The 25541-nt window shown below is 38.3% G+C and overlaps 1 protein-coding gene across 1 annotated transcript; it reads right to left on the bottom strand.

The window, feature by feature from the left end:
- Positions 1-143: 143 nt before the first annotated feature.
- LOC123880404 (transcriptional repressor scratch 2-like) lies at positions 144-22053 on the bottom strand. The gene is made up of 2 exons (XM_045928517.1): positions 21765-22053; positions 144-4577 (listed from the first exon to the last, which is right to left on the bottom strand). The coding sequence occupies exons 1-2, from the start codon at positions 21937-21939 to the stop codon at positions 3526-3528; spliced, it is 1227 nt and encodes a 408-aa protein (XP_045784473.1). The 5' UTR covers positions 21940-22053; the 3' UTR covers positions 144-3525.
- Between the last annotated feature and the right edge of the window lie 3488 nt (positions 22054-25541).

Raw genomic sequence — 25541 nt, 5'->3', positions numbered from 1 at the left:
TTGTATTTTGGATTGGATCGCATTGGATTACGTAAATACCGAACGTAATAAAATTTATATATATTACACGTAATGAGATCCATAATAAATAATACAGATAACGTGATATATCTAAATTAAAACTATAAAAAAAGAAGTGTAATATTTTTAATTTTTTAAATTAAAAATTTTGAGACAGTGTAATAAATATATTACCAGTTAATAATATGCAAAAAATGTACAAATATAATTGCAATAATTATAATTATTATCAATAACTTAGAATGATTGGAAATTTTTGTACTTTGTAATACAGGATGTTATTTTCTTCAAAATTGACGCTTTCTTTTACAAAAATTCTTTATTTCTTAAATTTAAGTTTTATCTTTGTTGACTGCTGCCAAAATAACACCTGCTTATTTACAAAAAAAATGATTGTTCTTTTCAAATTGAATAACATTATTTTCAGCAAAAGTTTTGTTTTCTTTTAATTTTTAGACTCTCGGTCTAGATATCTAGATTTCCTACCATGACTAAGTTATTATAGGGATTATAATACTACTACTATACTTGTAAAGAAGGGAATTTGGTACACCATGAAATATTTACATTAAAATATCAGTATATATTTTTGTATATAAATTGGTTTCATCAATATTAATATTGTTACACTAAAACTAACTTAATGTACTTATAACTTCTACAACTATAATAACGTTAGTATAAATATTTGAATAAAATATCTTCGATTAAGGTTTCTTTATAAGCCAATACTTTAGCATTTTTCTACAAAGTCAAAATGGGGCTAATAGATATTTAATATTACAAGGGTAAATTGAAGGATTACTTTTAAGAGTACAAACGCTAGATTCTACACGATTGGCTTGAAATTTTAATACATACGAGAGAGAAAATATTTAAGTAATAGAACTAATAATATTATGTAAAGTTGTATAACATATGATAATTCAATTTTGAAAAACAATATCACAATATAATATAATTACATAATATTCGATGTTAATTTCGTTTCTTTAATTTCTCAATACATAAAGTACTCCAAAGCACCAAACATCTACCAAATATCAATAAACGATGAATATAAACTACGTAAATTCTACCGTAATATTGCTTATACATTAACATTATATTGCTTTTTTACGCGCCATCTTTGTCAGGTCAAGCTTTTTCGTGTAAATAAATCATTACTTATAAATAAGTAGAGTATAAAGACAGGTAGTGTAAATTATTGTGGCACTACGTTTTTAATTGATTGACGATTCCTAATAATGAAAAACTAATAATTTTCAGAGATCCTAGTGTATTCTCTTAAATATATTAACGTGACATGTGCGTTTGCGTAAATGTCTCATTAATGCTTTCCCCCCAGAGATGTGCTATGCTACGTTGCTATGGATGTGTGACATCCATCAACCATTTTCTTGCTCCACTAAGCTGTTAGCATTGGTGGAAATGGGTTCAAGGAAGCTATGTTTTTGATACGGATGGATGCGTGCTATGAATGAGAGCTATTGATGGGAGCTACAGATGCGCGAGTGGTGCAGCTCGCCCCGTGCTTTCCCTATCATTGATGAATCGCTTAGCTGGAATCGCTCTACCTTGCACACATATCTCGAGGCGGCGCATTTTCACAGCACGTCTTACTAGTTCGGCTACACCGTACGTACCTGAGCTTTGACCCTCTCACAACATTGCTGCATATTACATCTCTGGTGGAAAAGCAGTCTCGCAAGGGACCGCACGTCTAATAATTCACTCGGTATTTATGGTGTCACTTTTAACTTGGTTGTATACACTCAGGCTCCTCATAATTAATTAGAAAGTTTGTTGTTAAGTTTAAAAAAGCTTTATTGTACAGCTATTTGGTGAATGATTTAATTAATAGAGGAACTTTTTATAGAGGATCTTTTAATTGACAGGGTTAAATGAAATTCACTGATAAACAATTGACTCGCGAGGCTTCAACTAATACAATAGAGTGACGTCGGCAACGCAGGGTTGACGATTTCGAAATAAAATACTATATTCTACGTATATAAAATACGATTAATACTTTGTGGACTACGAGCTTAGTACGAGTTTGCCTACGACAAAGATGATAGATTTCGAGTATCTAAACATGATGACCTTAGAGAAAAATAGATCTCATGGTTTTTATCATTGATTCACTATTATAGAAATTTATTTCCAGTAGCTTGGGGCATTTTCTGTAGATAAATGGACGAGCTGAGCTTAGGTTAATTTTTACCTAGACTTATAGTGTTTCGAGATCAGTGAACATTGTTTAGACGTGAAATCTAGGTACTAAGGCGCACGGTGAACGCTGCGGCGTAGCCCATTCCGCCTCGCTGCGCAGCCGACGCTACTCTTCTACGAGAGCTACGGAACGCTACGGGGATATAATAAGTCTGCTGCGTCTATTCGACAGCGGTGCGCGACTCGTTAGTGCCTACATTATTATTGCTTTTCGAATACCCATTTCTTCCGAGCACCTCGTGCTCACCTCACTAACCTACAATTAATATTACCTTAATCTAAACTAGTTTATTGCCAGTTACGTTCGACTCGACACTAATAATACACTCAACCTAAAGGCATGCTCGCTAAGTGACGCGGCGAAGCCCGTCCCTTGTAGCCGTCGCATGGCGCGCCCGCCGCCCGTCCATAACCATTTATTTTAATGAAATTTAATGATATATTTAATTTGATTTTTAACTAAAACCAATAATATGCGGTGCTTGGAAGGAAAGGAAGGAATGTAGCATTTTATTTATGAAAACGAAATAATAATTCAGAATTTCATTACAATGCACACCCATATGAATAGTTCTCAAGAGCAGTGGAAGATAAGTGTTAATGGTAATAGCGATTGCGTTGTGGGAATCGATTGAGGAGGGTCGGGCGGGGTGCGGGGTGCGGGGTGCGCGGGAATGCGGCGTAGTGCGGCACGGTGCGGCATGGCGCGGCATGGTGCGGCTCGTGGTCACCGCTAAGGCACTGTCGCGGGCGGCGGCGCGGCGCGGCGGCTGTGGGAGCTTCGGACGGAAAGTTTTGGCAAGTTCCCCACCGAGACGGACGACGCGGCGCGCCCGGGCGTCCGCCTTCGCTCTTTTCTCGCACCTCCATACATACTTACACCCTAATTCTTTCTAACCTACTTCGCTGTTTGTAAAAATCACCTACAAAAGATATTAGTTTCATTCGTATTTCATTACTTCTATGTATATAAGGGTATATTTTATCGACATGTATATACATAATTCAATGTTAACGTTATTCAGGACGTCATCGCTACGGCCTAGAGCCGCGTGCGCGGCGCTACGGGGTCGTACGTGATTCGTTGTTTGCGAAACGTTGCTCGGTTGCGGCACGACGCGGACGGCGCCGGTCGTGCTCATCTACCTATTTTAGAATTTGTATATTTATAATAATTACGCTAGTAAACTAAATTCACATTAATACTTTACGTTTATATGTAAATGTTACAACAGTGATTACGGTCCCTGGTTGCGGCCGCCGCGCGCCTCAGACGGCGGCGGTGGCGGGCGGCTCCGGCGGCGGAGAGTCGTCGTCTCGCACGCAAGCCGATTCTTGGTGTTTGTTGAGGTAGCTCTTGAGGGCGAACGTTTTGTGACATCTCAGGCACTCGAAGTTCTTGTCGGCCGAATGGGTCTGCATGTGCGCGCGCAAGTTGGAGCGGTCCGCGAACGCCTTGCCGCAGTGCGCGCACCCGTAGGGCTTCTCCCCAGTGTGGGAGCGAAGGTGGCCTTGCAGCAACCAGGGCCGCGAGAACAGCTTCCCGCAGACGCCGCACACGTGCGACAGCTGGTGCGTCAGCAGATGCATGGCGAGCGCCGGCATGGAGACGTAGGCCTTGCCGCACTCCGAGCAGCGCTTCGCCGACACCGAGTCGAGGCTGCGGTGCGTCTGCTTGTGCCGCGACAGGTTGGACGACGTCGCGTAGCGCTTGCCGCACTCGCTGCAGGTGTATTTCGACTTTTGGTCGGGTTGCTGGGCGCTCTCGACGGGAGCGTTCGCGTAGTTTCGACGTTTGGAGCGCCCGTCGCTCACGAAGAAGGCGTCGTAGGTGTACGCGACCGTCTCCCGCGGACGCTCCGCCGACTGCTCCTGCGGCGGCTCGGCCGGGGGAGGCGGCGGCTCGCTGGGCGTTGGCTCGGTTCGAGGCGGTGTCGTTAGGAAAACTGCGTGTTGGCTCAAGTCGAGAATCGCTTGCGCCGCGTTGAGGTCCTCCTCGGCCCGATGGAGAAACGCACGGTCGCCGAGGCAATAGGGGCGATAGATATCCTTCTTCTTGGGCGGTAAAGAGAGAAGAGTGCCCGTGCTGGAGTAACACAAGGAGTTGGACTTGCCGCTCGCCGGTGGCGGAGGAGGGGAGACAGGCGAAGATTGGAGCTGTACTTGGAGGAAAGGCGTGTCGGCCGAGTCGGAGGCGGACAGTTGCAGAAGTGCATAGGAGACAGGCTGAGGCGCCGGCTGTGCGGGGCCGGGAGGAGCCGGGCTCACCTCGCTCGGCAGCTGGGCGGTGAACTGCGTGGAAGGCTGCTCTTCGGTGTATCCTGTGAACACAAAACGCTTTTATTAACAATAAAAAAGCCATTTTAATGAGATGCGGAGAGAATAAAAAGCATATCAATCAATATCGATATTACTATTCTATTACGAATTCTCTCTGTATTACAATATCAAAGCTTGTATTTTATTAAATAAATAACTTTAAATGACAAGAGTAACTATGTATATATAAGTACCTATCTACCGCAAGTAAAGTCCGTGGGTGTAGATAGGTATAAGAAGGGCGGGGAGTGGGGAGCGATAATCGGAAAGCAGTCCGCAGCTCCGGCATGAATTTCCAAGAGTTATTCTGGGACCGTCAATAACTTCCAGAGGCAACCTGTGGCCTGTTTACTGTGGAGACCAACCAACCTGTAGCGCTGCCTTGGACTACGATCGTGTTGCGTTTAAAAATTTATTTTTAAGCGTTCGCCTACAACGATGAATATAAATTCGAGATTTCTTTACTCGTTTACATTATTTGAAAATCTTTGTTTTTAACCCCCGACTCAAAAAGAGGGGTGTTATAAGTTTGACGTGTGTATCTGTGTGTCTGTGTATCTGTGTATCTGTGTATCTGTCTGTGGCATCGTAGCGCCTAAACGAATGAACCGATTTTAATTTACTTTTTTTTGTTTGAAAGGTGGTTTGATCGAGAGTGTTCTTAGCTATAATCCAAGAAAATCGGTTCAGCCGTTTAAAAGTTATCAGCTCTTTTCTAGTTTTCTTGTAGAAAAGAAGGTTAGATAACCGTTAGGTTAATAATATTCAAGTGTCAATTGACAAATGTCAAGCTGTCAAGATGGACGTTGCCTAGATATACATAATTATTTATTTGAAAATGATTTGTCGGGGGTGTTGAAAATTTTTAATTTACACTTGTAAACGAAAGTATTTATTGCCAGTGGTATAAGTTTGACGGTCGAGCTACATAGTAGGTACCATGTTCATCGTGTCAATTGAAATGCATTTTACTTTAAAAAAAATATGAAAAATACACGGCACGTTTTTTTAAAACAAGACTCTTGTCTAGATTGCCTTTTATCTAGATTCTAGAGACCAAAGACTCGAGAGATTGGGCAAAAATAATTTTTGTTTCTGGGTTTTATAATATATTATTCATAACTTTTTATTTATGACGCTTGATCTTTTTAGGAACTTTAAATAAATAAACTGGTTACGTAGCAGTTAGCACTGTCTTCGTAGGTGGCCGGAGGGGTTAAGTAGGTACGAGTATATAAGTGGCTTAACTGAACTCACTCTGCTGTTATGTTGTCAATTAATTAGCGACTGTAAAAGCCAATGCAATTCTCCCTCACCCAATCTTTACTTAACGCGAATTAAAATGTTCTGTTTAACATTCATTTATAATTTCAGTCGCTACGTATTAATGAAAATCAAATATTGGATTGTCCAGCATAAAATATTATACGCGCTATTTGCGCAAAGTGTTCAGTTTTTCCCCGTAACATAGTCCGCGTCGTTCATTAGGGTTTTTAAATTTTCTTGTTGGACTATTTTTAAGGGGTTAATACGTTATCTAGAAAACATTTAAATTATGAATGTTTCATTTAAATGTTTCTGAAGATAAAGAATTTTGAATTTGAACAAGAAGAAATCCACAAAATCAAAAAATATAAAATCTCAAATTTAAACATGAAACCAAAACGAAACAAAATCAAAATTGATTTATTTGACTCGTGCTCAGCATTGAACTGGCGATGGGTTGGTCACGAGGATGATGGTGATAAACTTTCAATCGTTTGTGCCGATATTATGCCACTCTTTGGACTCATTCTCGCATGACGTAATCCTATCTCGTAGCAAACTTTCATTTACTTGGCGCTCAATGCTTAAGCCTTCTAATCCGCCAAGCTTATGTTGTCTCCGTGTATGTTGTGATCCGGGATCAACTCTTCTTGGCCAAGTGGTTTTGCGTAGCACAGTTGCCTTATTGACCGAGTGGGTGGCTTTTTTCTATAAACAAAGTCATTGGATTTTTACTCAACTACATCAAAATTGGCATTATGGAGAACTCTCCAGTGCTATTTAATCGCTTAAACGCAAACAATTTCGAAAAGTTAAATCCCCGATCCCCCGAATAGGAGGCGGATTTTCAATTCGATTCATTCGATTTCATCGATTTTCGATGTTGTACTCATCAGTTAACTACGTGTAAAATTAAAATACAACCAATCAGAAATACGTTGAGCGTAAAATGAAAAAAATACATATTTGGACAATATTGGCAAAAGTGCCATCACACGAAATTGCTAACATTTGGGGCTTTCACAGCCGATAGCGGCATCAGCGTTCAGTTTTAATTAATCGAATTGTAGTGTAAAATCGAGTTTCGCCACTCAATTTATTCAAACGTAGCGTGAAGCTAACGAGTTCCTAAATCGGTTTCGTAGCGAACAATCGAGTGAACAGCTCGGTGCTCAGCTCAGTTACAATATCCACTAGGTATGTGTGTAGGGTATTCTATTGAAAGGATTTCCGTAGCGCGACGGATACTTATTTGCTAGTTTGCTCCGAAATCTCTACATAGGCATAGTATCAAACAAAGTTGCTTCCGAGCTTATATCTTTTAAACTACGCAACAGATTTTAATGCGGTTTTCATCAACAGATACAGTGATTCAAGAGGAACGTATGTACATAGAGTTTAATCCTGTTTTATGTTAATTTGTTGAAATATGACGATAAGCCGACTAAGAGCTTTCATCCAAAATATCTAATTCTTTTGTAATAGCAAAAGTTAAACAGCTCTTAAACCCGACTACTTTCCGTGAACTGCCCATAGATAGCGATAGATATAGTATAAAATTGTTTCTGTCGCTCGGTGTATTTTAATATTATACTATATTTATGAACTCAGATTTTTTCCTCTTTCATTTGGGATCCTATTCGATACAATAACAAAAAATATTAGAAGAACCCCACTTTTTTGGATATAACATCTGTCAGGTTGGTTTTCTTCATATGGTAAATTATTTTGACGATTCAAAAGCACTTGTATAAGTCTACTTGAATAAAAATCTATTCTAAGATTCTATTCTATTCTATAAAAATGTAGCCTATGTCAACTCCTGGACCATAATAACGAATCGATCGACACTTCATTCATCAAAATCGGTTCAGTAGTTTAGGCGCTACGGCGGAACACACATAAATACAAACCTACATACATAGACTGCTAAAGTCATAACCCTTCCTTTTGGCTTTTGGTGAAAATAACCGCATTAGTATCTACATTGCATCCGTGCGAAGCCGGGGTGAGTTGCTAGTTATGTATTAATAAAATTCAACAGGTTTTACTTTTTACCTATCGTGGTTTACTGACAGTGCGTAATAGCTAATTCTACTAGGCAATTAGATTAGACGTGGTCTATGCGACAATATACAAATACATAGTGTTATATAAGTAAATATTGTAAAATAAGTCTTTGATTGTTTACTTGTTATCGTAGATTTCTATGTAATGCCTCATAGCTTTTTGTTTTTTTTGCTCTTCCTCGTAGTAAAAATTAGTGAGCCAGCCAATATCTCAAACACGCCAGCTCGCAATAACCTAGCCGAATAAATATTATGAAAGAATTTTTCGTGTCTACGAAGAGTTTGTTTATATGAATAAATATTACTCAATATGATGAGCGTGACTTCGTCCGCACGGATTTAGCTTTTCAAAAATCTCGTGATAAAAAGTAGCCTATATGTCGCTCTCCAGGTCTTTAAATATACCCACGCAAAAGATTACGTCGAACCGTTGCTCCGTTGAGCTATGATTGAAGGACAAACCATAAACGAAGTAACCCACAAACAAACACACTTTCGCATTTATAATATGGGTAGTGAGGTAGTGATGTTAGCCATGTCTATTATTTCCCTACTCTTTCTTTTTCAACGAATCGTAAAACTGTCGGGTATTCACTTAGTCAAGTTACGTAATAAAATTATTAAAGTAAGTTTGCGATCTCAATAAAACTGAAGTGGTTTGTAACAAAATATAATAATAATGAAAATATAATAATAGGGTCCAGTTTAAGAAATTAGTTCTAGTATCGACTATTCTCACAAATTAGTCGATACTAGAACTAATTTCTTAAACTGGACCTTTTCAAGTAAAGATTTTTATATAAACCTGTGAGGATGATACTGCCATTATCGTGAAATAAGCTTACGTTGTCGTATTAGTTTACAAATTGCGAAAAACCAAATGAAATTTGAATTTCGCGGGCAGGCCCGTCTCATGCCCCATAAGGGAGCTTGTATGAAATTCACAGATGTGACGTCATAACATTTGCGTTATTTAACGTACTTTTTTTGTTTAAATCGATAATTTAAAATGGTAAGCAAACTTAAAACTAGCATCGAATGTGGATTTTACGTTTTTTTATTAAGAAATAATTTATTTTTGACATAGGCATATCATCCCCATTGGACTGGATAGCAAAACCATCTTAGTTTAAAGCATTGATAGCAAACAAATAACAAAATCAAAATTTAGCTTGCCAATTGTGCACAGATATACAATAGTAAAAACAAACGCGGACAGTGGGATGAGACAAGGGGAGCGCCGCATTGCACCAGTTGAATCTCGACCCCTGAACAACACAAGGGCCCCCCTTCCGCCGTACACCCCAAGGGGGTTCAGCGTACTTGTTGACGCAAGTTCATACAGGATTGGGATTCTCATAAGTCGAACTCAGCAGGTGAGATCGCAAACAAGAGCTAACCTGAGCTAACTTGACATTATATGGCATATTATTGTAAATTGAAAAAAACTGTTGAAAAGAGCAACCGCCGAGTTTCTTGCTGGTGCTTCTCGGTAGGACCGGCATTCCGAACCAGTGGTAAACTACCTATTTTGACGATTCAAAATCACTTGTAAAAGTCTACTTGAATAAAAATCTATTCTATTCTATATTTAAAAAAAAAACATGTGCAATTCATATGCGTTAGAAGTGAAACCTTCAGAAATCTAAGCATTGAGAGAATGAGACGAATACTGAATTAGCAGGGGTAGTTAGTTTAGGGGCAGAATAATTATTGTTGGGTTTACTTATTACTACCAAGTTTAAAAATTAATTATTTTAAAGACTTCAAGGCACGTTGTCTTACGATAGGATTACACAGAATAACATAAACTAAAGTATGAAATACTTAATCACACTATAATATTATAAAAGAGAAAGTTTGTATGTGTGTGTGTGTGTGTGTGTGTGTGTGTGTATGTATGTTTGTTACACCTTCACGCAAAGACTACTGGACGGATTGGGCTGAAATTTAGAATGGAGATAGATTATACCCTGGATTAGCACATAGGCTGCTTTTTATCCTGGAAAATCAAAGAGTTCCCACGGGAATTTTAAAAAACCTACATCAACGCGAACGAAGTCGCGGGTATCAGCTAGTACGAAATACTTTATACCGTATTCTATTTCATTTTGCACGCTAAATCCTATAGATTTGTGTTTGTCTCTTTTTAGTGTTGGTTTCTTGTTTAATAGAGTTTCAAATCACAGCGGTACTATATAAATTTTCACTTCAAAAACTTTAAATAACACCCTGCGGCTTGATATACGGTTGATTTTAGCTTTTATGTCGCTTCATTTCAAACAGGCAGATGTTTCAGTATAAATTACTTGACGCCGTATGCGATCTCTTATTCTCTGTTATTTAGGTCAGGTAGTCTCACAGTCCGTTGTTCCGGACAAAGTTACCGCGCAGCTGATAGAAACCATCAACGTTCCCACGATATCACATTCTTTAATTACTTACTACGGGAAGGTTTATTAGTGTTAACGTCGGATGTGTCTTAGCACTTCAACTGTTCAATTATTGTATTCTAGATTCTATACCATATATACATAGATGAAGGACTATTCTACATTGATATGAAAAAAAAAGCATATTTTGAATCAAGTAAACTCCATAAAGCACTGACTATTAAATCAATACACGCTGGTCCTGCGATTGCCGACCTGTTTTTGAAGCAACTTGATTTTCGTCATTTTGGCGCTGGCAAGCAGTGGCACACTAACACCCGTATTCACAAACGTTACTATGAGGTCTCATAGTGCGCTCGAACGCACAGTGTAGGTTCCACCAATCAGATAGCTGTATCACGTCAATTTACAATGATCTGATTGGTGGAACCTACACTATGCGTTCGAGTGCACTGTGAGACCTCATAGGTAATGATTGTGAATACGGCCGTAAGAAATTCGTTGCTTCGTGTCTTCATTTCAAGTACAATAACACATAATCTTTAAAGCTATAGGAAAATTACCAGCCAAAACAAGGCACATTGCCCTAAACCGAGTTTCAATTTCACTTTTATGGACTCTTATAAAAAATGTGGCTGTTGGCCTTGTTTGAAGGACATATAAATCGCAGGCTGGTTACAAAGGGAAAAGGCGCTCGATCCGCGCAGCGATGGAAGTAATTTATTGCTCTAAGACTTTTCCATTACCTATTTGCTGACAAAGTGTAACTGACTGAGTCCAGGAAGTTTTACTTGATGGTGAAATTAATAATTGATGTTTTAATCCTTATTGATGGAAGTCACAAGCGCTATGGACACTAAAATGGACATGCAGAAGAACGCTGGAAGAGATGTGCAATACATAATGACGTTATTTTTTGTGCCGATTTGAGGCGTCCCACCGGGAACTGAAATTGACGTTTCGTGTCAAATGGTTTTCATGTTGACAGTATGTTACTAACATTTAGATATAGCACCTTGGGACCCCAACATCTATCAGTTTATCAAACTACGAGTAGGTATGTGCCCATTGCCTCTTCAGCTTCGCCATGCGTTGAGCTATGTCACAGTCAAGGTGACAGTGTGGAATACAAAAAAAGAAATTTTATCACACTATAATATTATAAAGGAGAAAGTTTGTATGTGTGTGTGTGTGTGTGTGTGTGTGTGTGTGTGTGTGTGTGTGTGTGTGTGTGTGTTTGTGTGTGTGTGTGTATGTTTGTTACTCCTTCACGCAAAAACTACTGGACGGATTGGGCTGAAATTTAGAATGGAGATAGATTATACCCTGGATTAGCACATAGGCTACTTTTTATCCCGGAAAATCAAAGAGTTCCCACGGGAATTTTAAAAAACCTACATCCACGCGAACGAAGTCGCGGGTATCAGCTAGTACTTTAATAAATTCTAAAAGCAGTTCGTTTTTAATAATAATGCCATAATATGTTTCGCTGAAATGTATGGTCTGTTTGCGCTTATTTCCTATGAAAGTTGTGTACATTTAAGCAATAGGCCTAAAACTTCTTATAAAAAATTGGAAGGAACAGAAATTCAGAAGCAAAACTGCGTGACTAAAAGTCTAGTTAGGCATTGTAATATCTGATATTTTTTTACATCACCCTGCTAGCATATTTATGAATAGTAAACCATTAGCATAACAGGGAAAGGTGAACTAGGGTGAAGGGAAAACAAGTTGGCAACATGTGGCCCTAATAAATTTTGTAGAACAAGGAAAATTCCACTGTAGATATTGGTAAAAACAAATACACTACGCGTGCTTTTATTCTCAACAAACAATTTAGGGAAATAGGCTGACAATCTGGATAATGTAAGTGTTTATAACCATCATCACAATCATAACGATGATCAACCCATCGCCGGCTCACTACTGAGCACGGGTCTCCTCTCAGAATGAGTAGGGTTTGGCCATAGTCTACCACGCTGGCCGAGTGCAGATTGGCAGACTTTACTTACTTTTGAGAACGTTATGGAGAACTCTCAAACACGTATGTAAGTTTCCTCACGATGTTTTCCTTCACCGTCAAAGCAAGTGATATTTTAACGCACATAACTTTGAATGTTGCTTAGATTTTATATTAAAATGAGTAGATGTACCTAATCAGAAAGAGCGGCTCGGGTGGTGTGGCGTAGCGGACCGTGAAACGAGGGTCACTTATTGATTTTCTGGTCCACATTGCCGCATGTACCAGTACCTACTACCTAGCCAATTACAGAGGACCGATTTCGTGCTGAAAGCGGACCTTCATACAACAGGTATTAATTAAAATGTGTACATTTTCCCAGTAAGTACAAATCAAATCAATAACCAAAGTCATTTACTCAAAGTAAGCAATCTTTGATTGTCAATTCAATTTATAACTAACTAGCTAGTGCCCACGTCTTCGTCCATTGCGTCGTGATTGAAGTACAAACGAACAAACCCACTGGAATTACATTTTTTCGCGATGATCTGCAGTCTATAGCACTTCGTGATAATGCTACCTATCTGGGAAAAAAAATCTGAACCAGTTCCGGAGATTATTTCCATATATTCCCTATGTTGGGGACCATAAACAGAGAAACGGTCAGTATTTATAAAATAACGAAGCTTTGGCTCTCGCTAGCACTCTATATAACGTGTGAACTAAATTTTATGAATATTGGTATTTTTAACTGTATTTTAAGCAAATATTTGAACATTTCGGGAATGAAGGTATGAATTTGACATTGATTCTCTCAAATTTATATTTAACAGGGCTCTCTCCGTCACTCGTTTCATACAATCGTAGTTCCAATTTCATTTGAATATTAAGCAACCAAAGTCCATGAAATTTTGCAGACATATTCTAGAAACTAATATCTGTGTCTGTGGTGTTTTAGATTTTTCTAAAAATATATAGTTTTAAAATTACAGGGGCATTTAAAATTAAAGATTTGTATGAAAATTTTTAAGACCGCGTAACTTTGAAACCGAATATTTTAACAGAAATCTGGAAAACCACAGACATAGATATTAGTTTCTAGAATATGTGATAAAACAAGAGTGAATAGGCACCTTCTAGGTAAGCGCGTCCCATCTTAGACCACATCATCACTTTTCATCAGGTGTGATTGTGGTCAAGCGCTTGCCTATAGTGAATAAAAAAAAAAAATGTCTGCAAAATTTCATGGACTTTGGTTGCTTAATATTCAAATGAAATTGGAATTACGATTGTATGAAACGAGTGACGGAGAGAACCTTCTTAACTATAGTTTGATGTTACTTCAGTTTCTAACGATGGGGCTGGCATATAGATCACCTAAAATAAACCAGTATATATATACAGCCCTCAGGCGCATAGCTGCATGGGTCGGACTGTCCAGACAAAAGGATGAGCACTGTCGTCTGACATTGGGTGTCCGCCATCGCTACGAGCTATATTGGTACCCGGATATTCATTCGCAAATTGGTTGGGTCTACTATGAATACGACTGCTACCTACGTTCCCTTAAATATTTGTTTTGAATTGGCTCTTTGTACTTGACGTACTTAAATATATTGCACTGCGTCCAGACTATAAAATGTCATAAAATATGAATTTACATTATTAAATTTTATTTTTATTAATTTACAGTAAAATATTTTAAAATCTTTTTTGGTAGGAGTAGGAGAAGCAAAATATTTGTTGAGCAAGCGATATATTAACTTTTTAAATGGGTGTAAGACTTTTTCAACACGTTCACAAATGGTAGTTAGATGAAAGTGGCCCGCGATTAAAATATCAGCTTTTGGGTTATACTCATAGTTGTTTGAGAGGAGGAATAGTACCTACTATCATAGCAAAATAGGTTTCACCTCATGGGTTTACAAATTTTATACCGTTTTATCTTTAAAGTTTCGTGCAGAGGTTGTATAGATGGAATATAGGTACCTATCGCGACGGCCGACCGGTGTTTTAACCCTTTACAAACTATGTAACTGGGATCGGCAGCAGTTTGACATGTGTACAAAGTTCGAGCGATGTGCACCTTCATTAGATTGATTGAAAGCATCGATATTGAATGGTTGAAGCAAATATTTATAGTTAGAACGGACCGATCAATACTGATTATATAGCTGATGCCCCGACTTTGTCCGCGTAGATTTAGGTTTTAAAAAATCCCGATGGGAACTCTGATTTTCGGAATAAAAAGAGTGGCATACTCTTTAGGTCTTTAACTATATCCATGCTGAAAATTACGTCAATCCGTCCGATTGATTGAAGGACAAACCGACAAACAAACACATTATCGCATTTATAATATGGGTAGTGATTTTCTAAATTCTAATTATGTGTCGTGGAAATAGCACCTCATAAAAGGCAAAATGACGTGCGTATCATCCATACTAATATTATAAATGCGAAAGTGTGTCTATCTATCTGTCTGTCTTTTCACGATCCAACAGTTTAACCGATTCTGACGAAATTTGGTACAGGGTTAGCTTATATCCCGAGGACGGACATAGGCTACTTTTTATCCCGGAAAATCAAAGAGTTCCCACGGGATTTCTAAAATCCCATCCGCTTAACCGATTTGTATGAAATTTGGTGTACCGAGGTAGCTTGCGTCCCTGTAATTGACATAGGCATTTTATCCCGGAAAATCAAACAGTTTCCACGGACCTCATGGACGGTTAAAAGCCTAAATCCACGCGGACGAAGTCGCGGGCATCCTCTAGTTTTCTTTAAAAAGTTTTCGTAAAATCCAATCTTTGCGGATTTTCTTGCTGCTAAAGTTCAAGTTTGTAGTCTTTACTATTGTTGAAACGCGACTACTCAGTTAAATCTATTACGCATTTCTTTACACTTAGGTAATTATACTGATTTCACTTGGTTTTAAATACTTACAAATTGCAGTAAATTAGAAATAAACCAAAATATTAGAATACGTTCAAAGTGCTTGCCAGCTTTAATTCTAAAGAATCGCAGATCATAATACTTCAGTGGGAAGCTGTATTTAAAAACAAACAGGGCTTTCTAAAGGCTTTCTGTGAAAGTGTGAAATAAAAAAGTTGTATCTCAAAAAATGTGAAAAATAAAAATTTAGCTGCGATTTCGCTGACGAAAAGAATGTTGGATATTTTGAAAACTCACACATTTTGGAGTTCCAACAATTTGAATTTTTTTGTATGGAAATGTTGCACTAAAACTTAAATGCAAGCCTGATTTAACTACACAATATGCCCGCGCGATATGGTGCCAAGAATACTGGCTGATTTCCGCGTTGGACAGCTAGGCTTATCCATTGTGCAAAAAATCAGCCAGCTCTTCTGTCACCAGATGATTAACCGAAATGAAATGTCTCGTAATTTTTAGGGTTTTATACCTCAAAAGGAAAAACGGAACCCTTATAGGATCACCTACCTGCCAAATTTCATAATTCAAGGTCAACGGGAAGTATCCTATATATGTAGGTTTTCTTGACAGACACGACGGACGGACGGACGAGCGGGCAGACAGAAAGGGTTCCGTTTTTCCTTTTGAGGTACGGAACCCTAATTATAAATATATTTATGCTAGTTTAGTACTAGAATTTAAGGCAGATAGTATTTTAACCTCTAATGCAATTTTGTAAGAATTTACCATTCGCAGGCAGAATTATCAAACAAATGACTAAATAATTAGTTTAGTTTTTCATTTATGCAAAGATACAAAAATCAAGAAAAGCGTTTCGAAAAAAGCAATCCGGATACCTACCCATTGAATAATTAATTATTATTTAATTGATAAATTTCGTTTGATAAAGAGATGTGTTATCATAAAAAAAAACAAAACACGAGGATTTAATTTCTTTAAAAACACAAATGACTATAATATACCTACTATTGTGCACAGATACCGTTTTAAACGTTTTTTTACCAGAAGTTTTAAATAAGAACAAAAGTCTTAACATAAAGAGATAGGTACAATGGGTGACTCTTTGCTAAACAGCTCTTGTTGAAATTAAAAATATAGTGAAAAAGATAGTGCTTCTTCAAAGTGTTGAATATTGTACAATACTGTGTTTGTCTTGATTTATAAAAAAAAAAAACTAAATTAAAATCGGTTCACTCGTTTAGGCGCTACGATGCCACAGACAGATACACAGATACACACGTCAAACTTATAACACCCCTCTTTTTGGGTCGAGAGTTAAAAAGGACAGATATCGAAAGACAAAACCATTGGCAGAAAAGTAAGCTTGTAGAAAGAGGAACAAGTACTTTCGTTTGAGTGAACTTGTGACGTTTGGCTCTGTAATTTTAAGTGAAACTGAATTTTTACTTGCTTTTATTCCTGATATATCCTCCGAGCCAAGTGGGTAGGTACATTTTATGCTTTTCGTATAATGTTTTCTTCCAGATTTTGAAGACGTTCAATTTGAAAAAAGATAACGTCATAGAAAAGGAATAATCTATTGCCGATACACCCGGCTTTTATAAAATACACACAAAAAACTAGCCCCTTGTGTAACTTTTGCGTAAATCTGTCATAATATAGAAATTGACTTTTGAACCGATTTTCTTGGATTACAGCTAAGAACACGCTTGATCAAGCCACCTTTAAAACAAAAAAAAACTAAATTAAAATCAGTTCATTAGTTTAGGAGCTACGATGCCACAGACAGATACACAGATACACACGTCAAACTTATAACACCCCTCTTTTTGGGTCGGGGATTAAAAATCGCCCAACGCGCCTACGACTAAAGAAGTTTAATGATTATTTGTACCTACCTACTGCAGTAATACCAACATATTTAGAGGGCGCAACTCATTTTTCAATACTAGATATTAAAGTAATCCGCAAGTAAAAATAAAAGGCTTTATAAGAGACGCATTTTTTGCCAATAACAGGACTGATAGATCGAACCGATTGGTTCAATTCCCAAAACGATCTGCAGTGTATTAGTTCAAGTTTTTGCGTTACATCTGGTAGGAAAGAAATGTTTTTGGAATTGGTGCTATAAATTAAATCATTATAGAATCACCTTGTTGTCTGTCTGTCTGCAGTCTCCGACCGCCATGTTGAAGGAAAAAAGGAAGGAACACATTATTAAAAAAAAAACTTTGAGGCCGTGTAACGTTGAAGCTAAATATTTCGACGAAAATTTGGCAAACCACAGAAACAGATATTAAATTGTAGAACGTGTCTACAATTTTTTTATCGAGTTTACTTGAGTAATATTCAAAGGAGAGCCTAACTACATTTGTTTGGAGCGCGCTACGAATAAAATCCTCCTAAAGTCTTTGAATATTCAGTGTACGATGGTAACCGTGCATTGGATCATCACACTGTGGATAAACTCTCTGAAAGTCTTCGAACATTCGCTGTACAGTGGTAATTGTGCATTGAATCATTATAATCTCGTTGTTACGACTGAGAGAGTTCCGTATTCAGCTCCGTTGAAGCGGAGGCTTGTTACGGTGCGCACCTCTGTCGCTCACACACGACCTGCCACGTTTCCGATTGATAGAGCATTGGTAGAAAGGTACGTAAATGCTGTCTAGCTTATAGCACCGTAAACAACAGATTGGCTCGTGAAAAATATAAATAATTTTCTTTTAATGCAGAAAATACATGTTTTCACCTATAATTAATTATAAATACGATATTAAAATCGGTGACATTAGAATAGGTATAGGGATAGGTACTGGAAAGGTCGGTATCCCAGACACTCACCTAACATATTAGAGCAGACAGCAGGCTACTTTTTGTCCCGGAAAATCAAAAAGTAAACGGCATTCTTAAAAACCTATGTCCATGTGGAAGTAATCAGAGGCGTCATCTGTTTGGTACAAGTCATAAGTCCTGGAGACGGGCATAGGCTACTTTTTATCTCGGAAATTAGTCAAAAAGAGATTAAAAAAATTGAGTAAACGCGGACAAAAACGCTTAAGTATTATCTTTATTAGATACCCATCTCTTCTTCTTCTCTCTGGGCTGGTTTCCGCACTTAAACGTTTCCGTCTGTTGTGCGTGCGTTGCCCCTCCCCGCCGAAGTCTTCACTCCAGCCATCTAAGCTCGCTCCAGAAGCCAAGTAGACCGCCCAGGTTGCCGAGGACTTCATGGAGTGAGGTTGGGGAACCCAAATACCCATACTTTCATACTTAATATTATGATTTTAATGAAATTTGGTACAGAGATAGCTTACATCCCGAGGACGGACATATGCTACTTTTTAGCTCGGAAAATCATAAAGTTCCCACGGGATTTGACAAAAATCAAAATTCACGCAGACAAAGTTGCAGGCTTCATCTAGTAATAAAATAAATGCAGTAGCGAAAGCAATAAGTCATATTTGTCATCGTATGCTAGATTCTAAAAACGTGAAATAATAACTCAAGTTTCATAAGAAAAACACTACCTACTTGATTACAAAAATTGCAAGAAATCAAAAAGTTGTAATTGTAAAATGAGACGTTTAGTATTCAGCGACACGGACACATTCCGATGCAAAGCGGAAATGAATTGGACACCCATACCGATTAAACAATTGGAAGTGAATGAAACAGTCAACTAAAAAGTAAGAGAATGGAAAAATAATTTGTACATTATACACTTATTTATAAGATTGAATTTTTTTATTATGTTTTTGTTTTTTGAGGCTGATTTTGTTATAACGTAACATTTTTTAATACCTGAATTTAGATATTATATTAGTTTAAATCACTACATAGTATAAAACAAAGTCGCTTCCCGCTGTCTGTTCATATGTATGCTTAGATCTTTAAAACTAGGCGACAGATTTTGATGCGGGGGTTTTAAATAGATAGAGTGATGCAATGAGAAGGTTTATATGCATAAAACATGTATAATATAGTAGAGAAACACTGATAATTTTAGAGGTTTCTAATGTGATGTTGTAAATAAACACATTTTTTGCGCTCACATTGCAAACGCTGGCTGAACCCGACGAGATAGATCAAAATAATGTACATGTACACTATTGTACATCTTAAAAGGATCTACAAAAAAGTCCGCAATTGGTATATGTATTATTCATCCTTTATTTTTGATGAGTAATACGTAATGGCTTTTTTACGAAGCGATTATCCAATACAGCGTTTCCTTATACAATTAAGTACCCTAAATACATTGTGCATGTAATGTAGATCAATAAGGTCTTTTACACCATGTTATTAGCATGTTATTGGTAAATTAATATTTTCGAAGATAATACAGATTTAAAATGCAAGGACATAGCGGTTGCGGCGGTGTGAACGTTGTATACCTATAAAGACATTCTCCGTATATTTTAGTATCAGCATTGTACCCGTGCGAAGCCGGGGCAGGTCGCTAGTATTTTACAAAATTTTATCATTATCATTATTATTTTATACTTACGCGTGATATGTACCTTGGCCTTGACCCAAGTTCCTTTATTGATTTGTGCACTTCCTAAATGCACACGTCAACAGTTAACTAATTAATAATTATAAATTGAATTGTGCCTTGGTTGGCAGTATCCACTTGAGACGCGTATGTATCATATTACCTACCTCTTTTTATATATACATTATACATACATATACATACTATACTCATACATACACGTATACTATCCACGTACATATTGTACTACGGACGGAAATGTCTAAGTACAGAAACTTGCCCAGAAGGAAGAAAAACAGAACTGATTTTCAGAATTTAAGACAAACAGACACGTTTAAGGGCCGGCGCACATATGGCGGAGCGCAGCGCAGAGCATACCCCCGAAGTTTTCTAATCGCGTGACACATTACGCGAATTTCTACCAGAGAATGCGCGAGCACGCGCGGGACTGCGCGCGGATGCGCGAGTATCCGCACGGATGCACAATTGATTTTAGATATTATTTTAATGAAGACCATGTCGATAATATTTCGACTGAGAAAAATGGTAGAAATTCGCGTAATGCTTTGCGCTGCGCTCCACCGCGTTCCGCCATATGTGCGCCGGCCCTTAGTATTAGTAGGTATCTAGTCTACCTATCTATATGGTAGATTATATTTTAAGAATGTGCATGCCCAGACTTCTTCTATTTAGTAGAACAGATAAAACTTGGTATTAACCGATTCGGTTTTTCAGATCAGCTTTATGAGTTTCTTGCAAGATCGGAGGGAAGAGATCCCGCAGATATTGCCCGGGACGTTGGTCTGACCAAATCAAAGAAGCAGTCGACCCTCTGCCATGCTTTCCACAAGGCCTCCAATGGAGAAAAATGCCGCAACACTGACTAAGATGTGATTAAACTTAAAGCCGAGAAATAGTGTGATTTACTATTAGTTCAACTAATTATTGAACGTATGGGAATTATGAAGAATTGTAAACTTCATATATCTACGGTATTTCTCCAAAAATAAAGATGCTGTTTGACAACTAAGCGGTGTTTATTTTTTAAATTATCTTAGTTTTGAATATATTAAGTTCAAGTGTTTATTTTCAAAATTATTTTAGTTTTGAGTACATTAAGTTCAAGAGAGTAGTTTTTTATGACACGGGCTAATGAAGACATTTAAAATATAAGTTGGTGCGACGATCTTCCATAAATAGCCAAATAAATCGTACTCTACGTCTTTCCATAACATTAATTAAGTGCATATAAATATTATAGTCTGTCTATCGCCATTAGTACGTCATTAAACTAAGATGTCATAAAGTCTTTCTGCGCATATCACTGGCGACCGACGTCGTAGACAAATCATAACTATATTTTTAGTGGTCGTATTAGTAAAGAGGAATTTCAAGATTGATTTTTTTTTCTTTAAATTGGATATGAGGAAAATGATATCAAGCTCAAAGCATATTGGCATAGAGTCGAAGCGACGCGAAGAGTTGATTCTAATCTAATTCTTAGTTTAACGGTACTAGATGGTGTACAAAATTATGGAACAAAGCAAAAAAGAGGCGACAATGCTCGCGTCTATTTGTTAATCTTTCGTTGATAACAAGCGTTGTTCGCTTCGTTTTGACTCTACCGCAATGTGCCTTGAATATGAATGTGCCCGTGCTTTACATGTAATTCAAATCTGTCGCAAATCGCATGCGCCCAGCGTTATAATGATTGTAATTACGATGAAGAATTCGCAAAAAGACAATCGCAAATGGCAAAATACCTACATTTGATTCTTGTCAAAGTCTGTTTATTTACTTACATATTTTGTATGTACTGTATAGTTAACCTTTTCAAGTATAAATGGGAAGGCTTCGTGTTGCATCCTCGTGCGTTTAGAAGCTTAAAGGGACATTTTTTGTACTCTAAATATGTAAACAGTACGTTTACGTGTTTAAATATTTGGGCTACCTTCAACTACAGGGTACTGTTAAGCTTGCAGGGGTAATTCGGCGGAGGTATTTGTTGTTCGGTCCAAGGCATGAACAGCATCGTGAAGTTGCGGGAGAGGCAGTAGTAGCAGCAAGTGCAAGTAACAAGTGCTCACCGTTGTAGAGGAGAGTGGGTTCGGGGTCGCGCGGCGACGGCCCCGGCGCGGTGGCGGCGGGCGCGGGGCTCCGGCCGCGCCCCTCGCCGACCACGTCGATCTCCTCGTCCGACTCGTCGGCGAGCTCGGTTGTCGGAGCCGCCTTCCACTTCTTGGCCATGAGGCAGCGCGGCATGGCGGCGCCCGCATCGGCCTCAGCGCGACCGCATCAGCGAGAAACAGACGAACAGAGAAAAAGAGAGAAAAGAGAAAGAGCGGCGCCCCGGGCGAGCGGCGTGATAGGCGATCGCGCGCGTTCTCTTGCGTTATGAGGGTCGCTGCCGCGGCTCGCGGTATATATCGGGGCAGGGAGGTGCGCGCGCCGCCACTTCGATCGATGGGCGGCGGGTGGCAATCCACACCGTACAAACTTTGCCTGCCAACTTGGAGCGATACTTGGGAAGCTGACGCGGGCCCGAGGAACGAACCACGACCCACCTTGCGAGCAACCGGTGGAAGCAGCGCGGTCTTTTGCGGGCACGCACTCCGCGCGGCACGCGACCATACGTGCCGCGCGTATACTTCCAACACAGTTCAAGCTGCTGCTTACTACTGTATAAAATATACCGTCATATCAATTTACAGAGATTTACTTAATAAAAAATGACTAACTGAATGTTTTCTAAATGTGACTGTAGGTAATTTTACATAATATGAATGTTATTTAGATATTATCTTTATTTCTGCTCTTACTAACAGTAGGACAATATTATTGCAAATAGCTTGTCAAAATTATAATCTGAATCTTAGGTTTTACTATTTGAGAGCTGTGCATTTTTCAGAAACAATTTTGAGCATATAATAGAGAAAAATTATAAAAGGAAGGAAGCTCCAGTAGCATTAGAAGACACTTTAAAAGTTATAACTTCGAAGAGAAATAAAATGGAAGCAAGAAGTATGAATCCTCAGATAGGTATTTTCTTTTATATTATATCTAGGTATGTGGATTTACAACTTGAAGAACTGTATAATATTATGGGAATACATAAAGCATGAAACGAAAACAAACTTTTCCGATTTTAGTTGGGTAAGTAAAACATTAAAAACTTACTTGCCACTGCGTTATTTGTTCGTACTTAAGTAAGTATAAACTCACACGCAGTATAACAGGCAAGTTAGCATTTTTGTAACGGTTTTAAAGAAGCATTACGGACACTTTTTGTACATGACATGACGACTCTACCTATACGGGCTTTTAGCGGGGCGGAAAATTGCTATCTGCTCTTGTTTTTACAGCCGTATATACACTTAAGAGGGGTCTCTCCGTCACTCGCTTCATACAAACGTAGTTCCAATTTCATTTGAATATTAAGCAACCAAAGTCCATAAAATTTTGCAGACATATTCTAGAAACTAATATCTATGTCTGTGGTTTTCAAGATTTCTGTTAAAATATTCGGTTTCAAAGTTACGCGGTCTTAAAAATTTACATACAAATCTTTGAGCCCCTGTAATTTTAAAACTACATATTTTTAGAAAAATTCAAAACACCACAGACACAGATATTAGATTCTAGAATATGTCTGCAAAATTTCATGGACTTTGGTTGCATAATATTCAATTGAAATTGGAACTACGATTGTATGAAGCGAGTGACGGAGAGAGCCCTGTTAAATATGTTACGCACTATTAAATCGATCCGATGTGTGCGTAAACGTAAAGATGCCCATGTAAAGTATCTGTCAGTCAGGAAGAGGAATCTGTTATAAATAAGAGTGAAGCCATACGATGCCTTGACGGTACGGTGCAGCGCCACATCGCTGTGAATTTCAGTATTGAATGCCACCACTGTGTTGCTCCTCCGGTAGATAGTATGACCACAGTTTTACGATGTACCAGTTGGGCAACGCCTTTAATGTCAAACGATGCCGCTGCTCGTGTAAGTATTTACCCTGTCCTACGCAAATATGCAAGGGTTGTCACAAAACTGGGATTAAAATAATTTTTGTTATTATTATTCTCACATTGTTTTTACTAACATAATATTATCATGTACATACGAGTACCTACTCATAGGTTAAAAAATAATAATTAAACAGGGACAATCATTTTTGAGTTCCACACCCAAAGGGCGCCAAGCTCTTGTTTTGTTTACTTTTCGTAAAACATCCGTAGACAGAACAGTAAAGCACCATTTTACGATAGAACTTACTAAACGACACTTAAAATTTAGAGCCTCGATAGCTCAATGGTTGAGGAGCGGACTGACTTCCGAAAGGTCGGCGGTTCAAACCTCACCCGTTGCACTATTGTCGTACCCACTCCTGGCACAAGCTTTACGCTTAGTTGGAGGGGAAAGGGGAGTATTAGTCATGATTGGCATGGCTAATATTTTTTAGAAAAAAAAGACGCAGTGCTAAGCGTGAAATTATAGAATTGATCGGGGAGTTGATCATAGGAACTCCTCAAGTAGGTACTCATTATACTACTCATTATATCCGTGTCGTGTTTGGGCTCATTGAATTTGTCTTGACGTTTTAATAAGAAAATGTTTTCTAGAAATTTAAATTGAGGACAATATCATAAAGGTTTATAGTTATACCTATATACCTATAGTTTGTTGGCTTCTACGCTCGGTCTTCTGCACAAAACTAGCTCTGCAATGTATACTCGTAATAGGTTGCAGAGTTTTCTCTCTTTATGCACTTTCAATGTGCCGTGTAGTCGGTTGCATCATTATTTGTGCCAAATATAAATAATTGGAGGCATCCTACCAAGAAGCTAAATAAATACTAACAGAGGAATCAAGGCCACCCCACACTCGTTCGAACTCTTCACCATCATTTTCATTACTGTAGCTTGGGCATCCACTGCTGAACTAAGACCTTACCTAATGAGCGTCACCACACCTGGTCCTCAGTCATTTAATTACTTCCCAGCACGTCGCAGACTCTATATTAATATCATCATCATCATCAAATCATCGCCGGTCCACTGATGAGCACTGAGTGTCTCTCTCAGAATTAGAAGAGTTTATGCCAGACTCTACCACGCTGACCATGTGCAAATTCAGACTTCACAGACCTCAAAGGCCTGGACCATTATGGAGAACGCTCAGGCATGCAGGTTTCTTCACAATTTTTCCTTCGCCTTTAAAGCAAAATGATATTTGATTGTTAAAACACACATAACTCCGAAAAGTGCTCGGCCCGTGCTAGGGATCGATCTTTTTAGTGGGCTACCCTCATTAAAAAAATATTTTTAGAAACACCCGATCTAAGCCAGAGTGGATCTGTACTATTTTGACGGTCTCCCTGGCGCAGTGGCAAGCGCTGTGGTCTTATTGTGCTGGGAGGTTTGGAATTTTATAATTTCTACATTTTGGTCTGGTCTGGTAGAAGGCTTCGACTGTGGCTCGTTACCACCCTACTGGCAAACCCGTGTCAGTGATTTAGTTTTCCGGTACGATGCCGTGTAAAACCAAAGGAGTATTGGGTTTAATGAATACTGCAATACCCGTTCCAGGTTAGCCCACTTCCATCTTAGACTGCACCATCATAAACTACCAGGTGAGATTGCTGTCAAGGGCTAACTTGTATCTGAATTAAAAAACAAATGGATTTAAATAAAACATTTTTTTGGGTTGAGTTTTTATTTATCGTTTACCATTTCTTATAAATATCATAACATCGAAAGTTCTTTCAACATTTATTGTAAGGAATAAGGATCTGCCAATTAAAAAAAAAACACATAACACACCTAGACTACAGGCCCATGTTCAAAAATGGATGGGTCATA

This window comes from Maniola jurtina, chromosome Z (assembly GCF_905333055.1).
Source record: "Maniola jurtina chromosome Z, ilManJurt1.1, whole genome shotgun sequence".
NCBI classification, from domain to species: Eukaryota; Metazoa; Arthropoda; class Insecta; order Lepidoptera; family Nymphalidae; genus Maniola; species Maniola jurtina.
This window is presented reverse-complemented; position numbering and strand designations above follow the sequence as displayed.

What these genes read in the sequence shown, in the direction of transcription:
- LOC123880404 (XM_045928517.1), bottom strand. Translation starts at nt 21,939, where the DNA reads ATGCCGCGCTGCCTCATGGCCAAGAAGTGGAAGGCGGCTCCGACAACC. An exon ending in ACCCACTCTCCTCTACAACG is followed by an intron (nt 4,578 to 21,764) that starts GTGAGCACTTGT and finishes TTGTGTTCACAG; the next exon opens with GATACACCGAAGAGCAGCCT.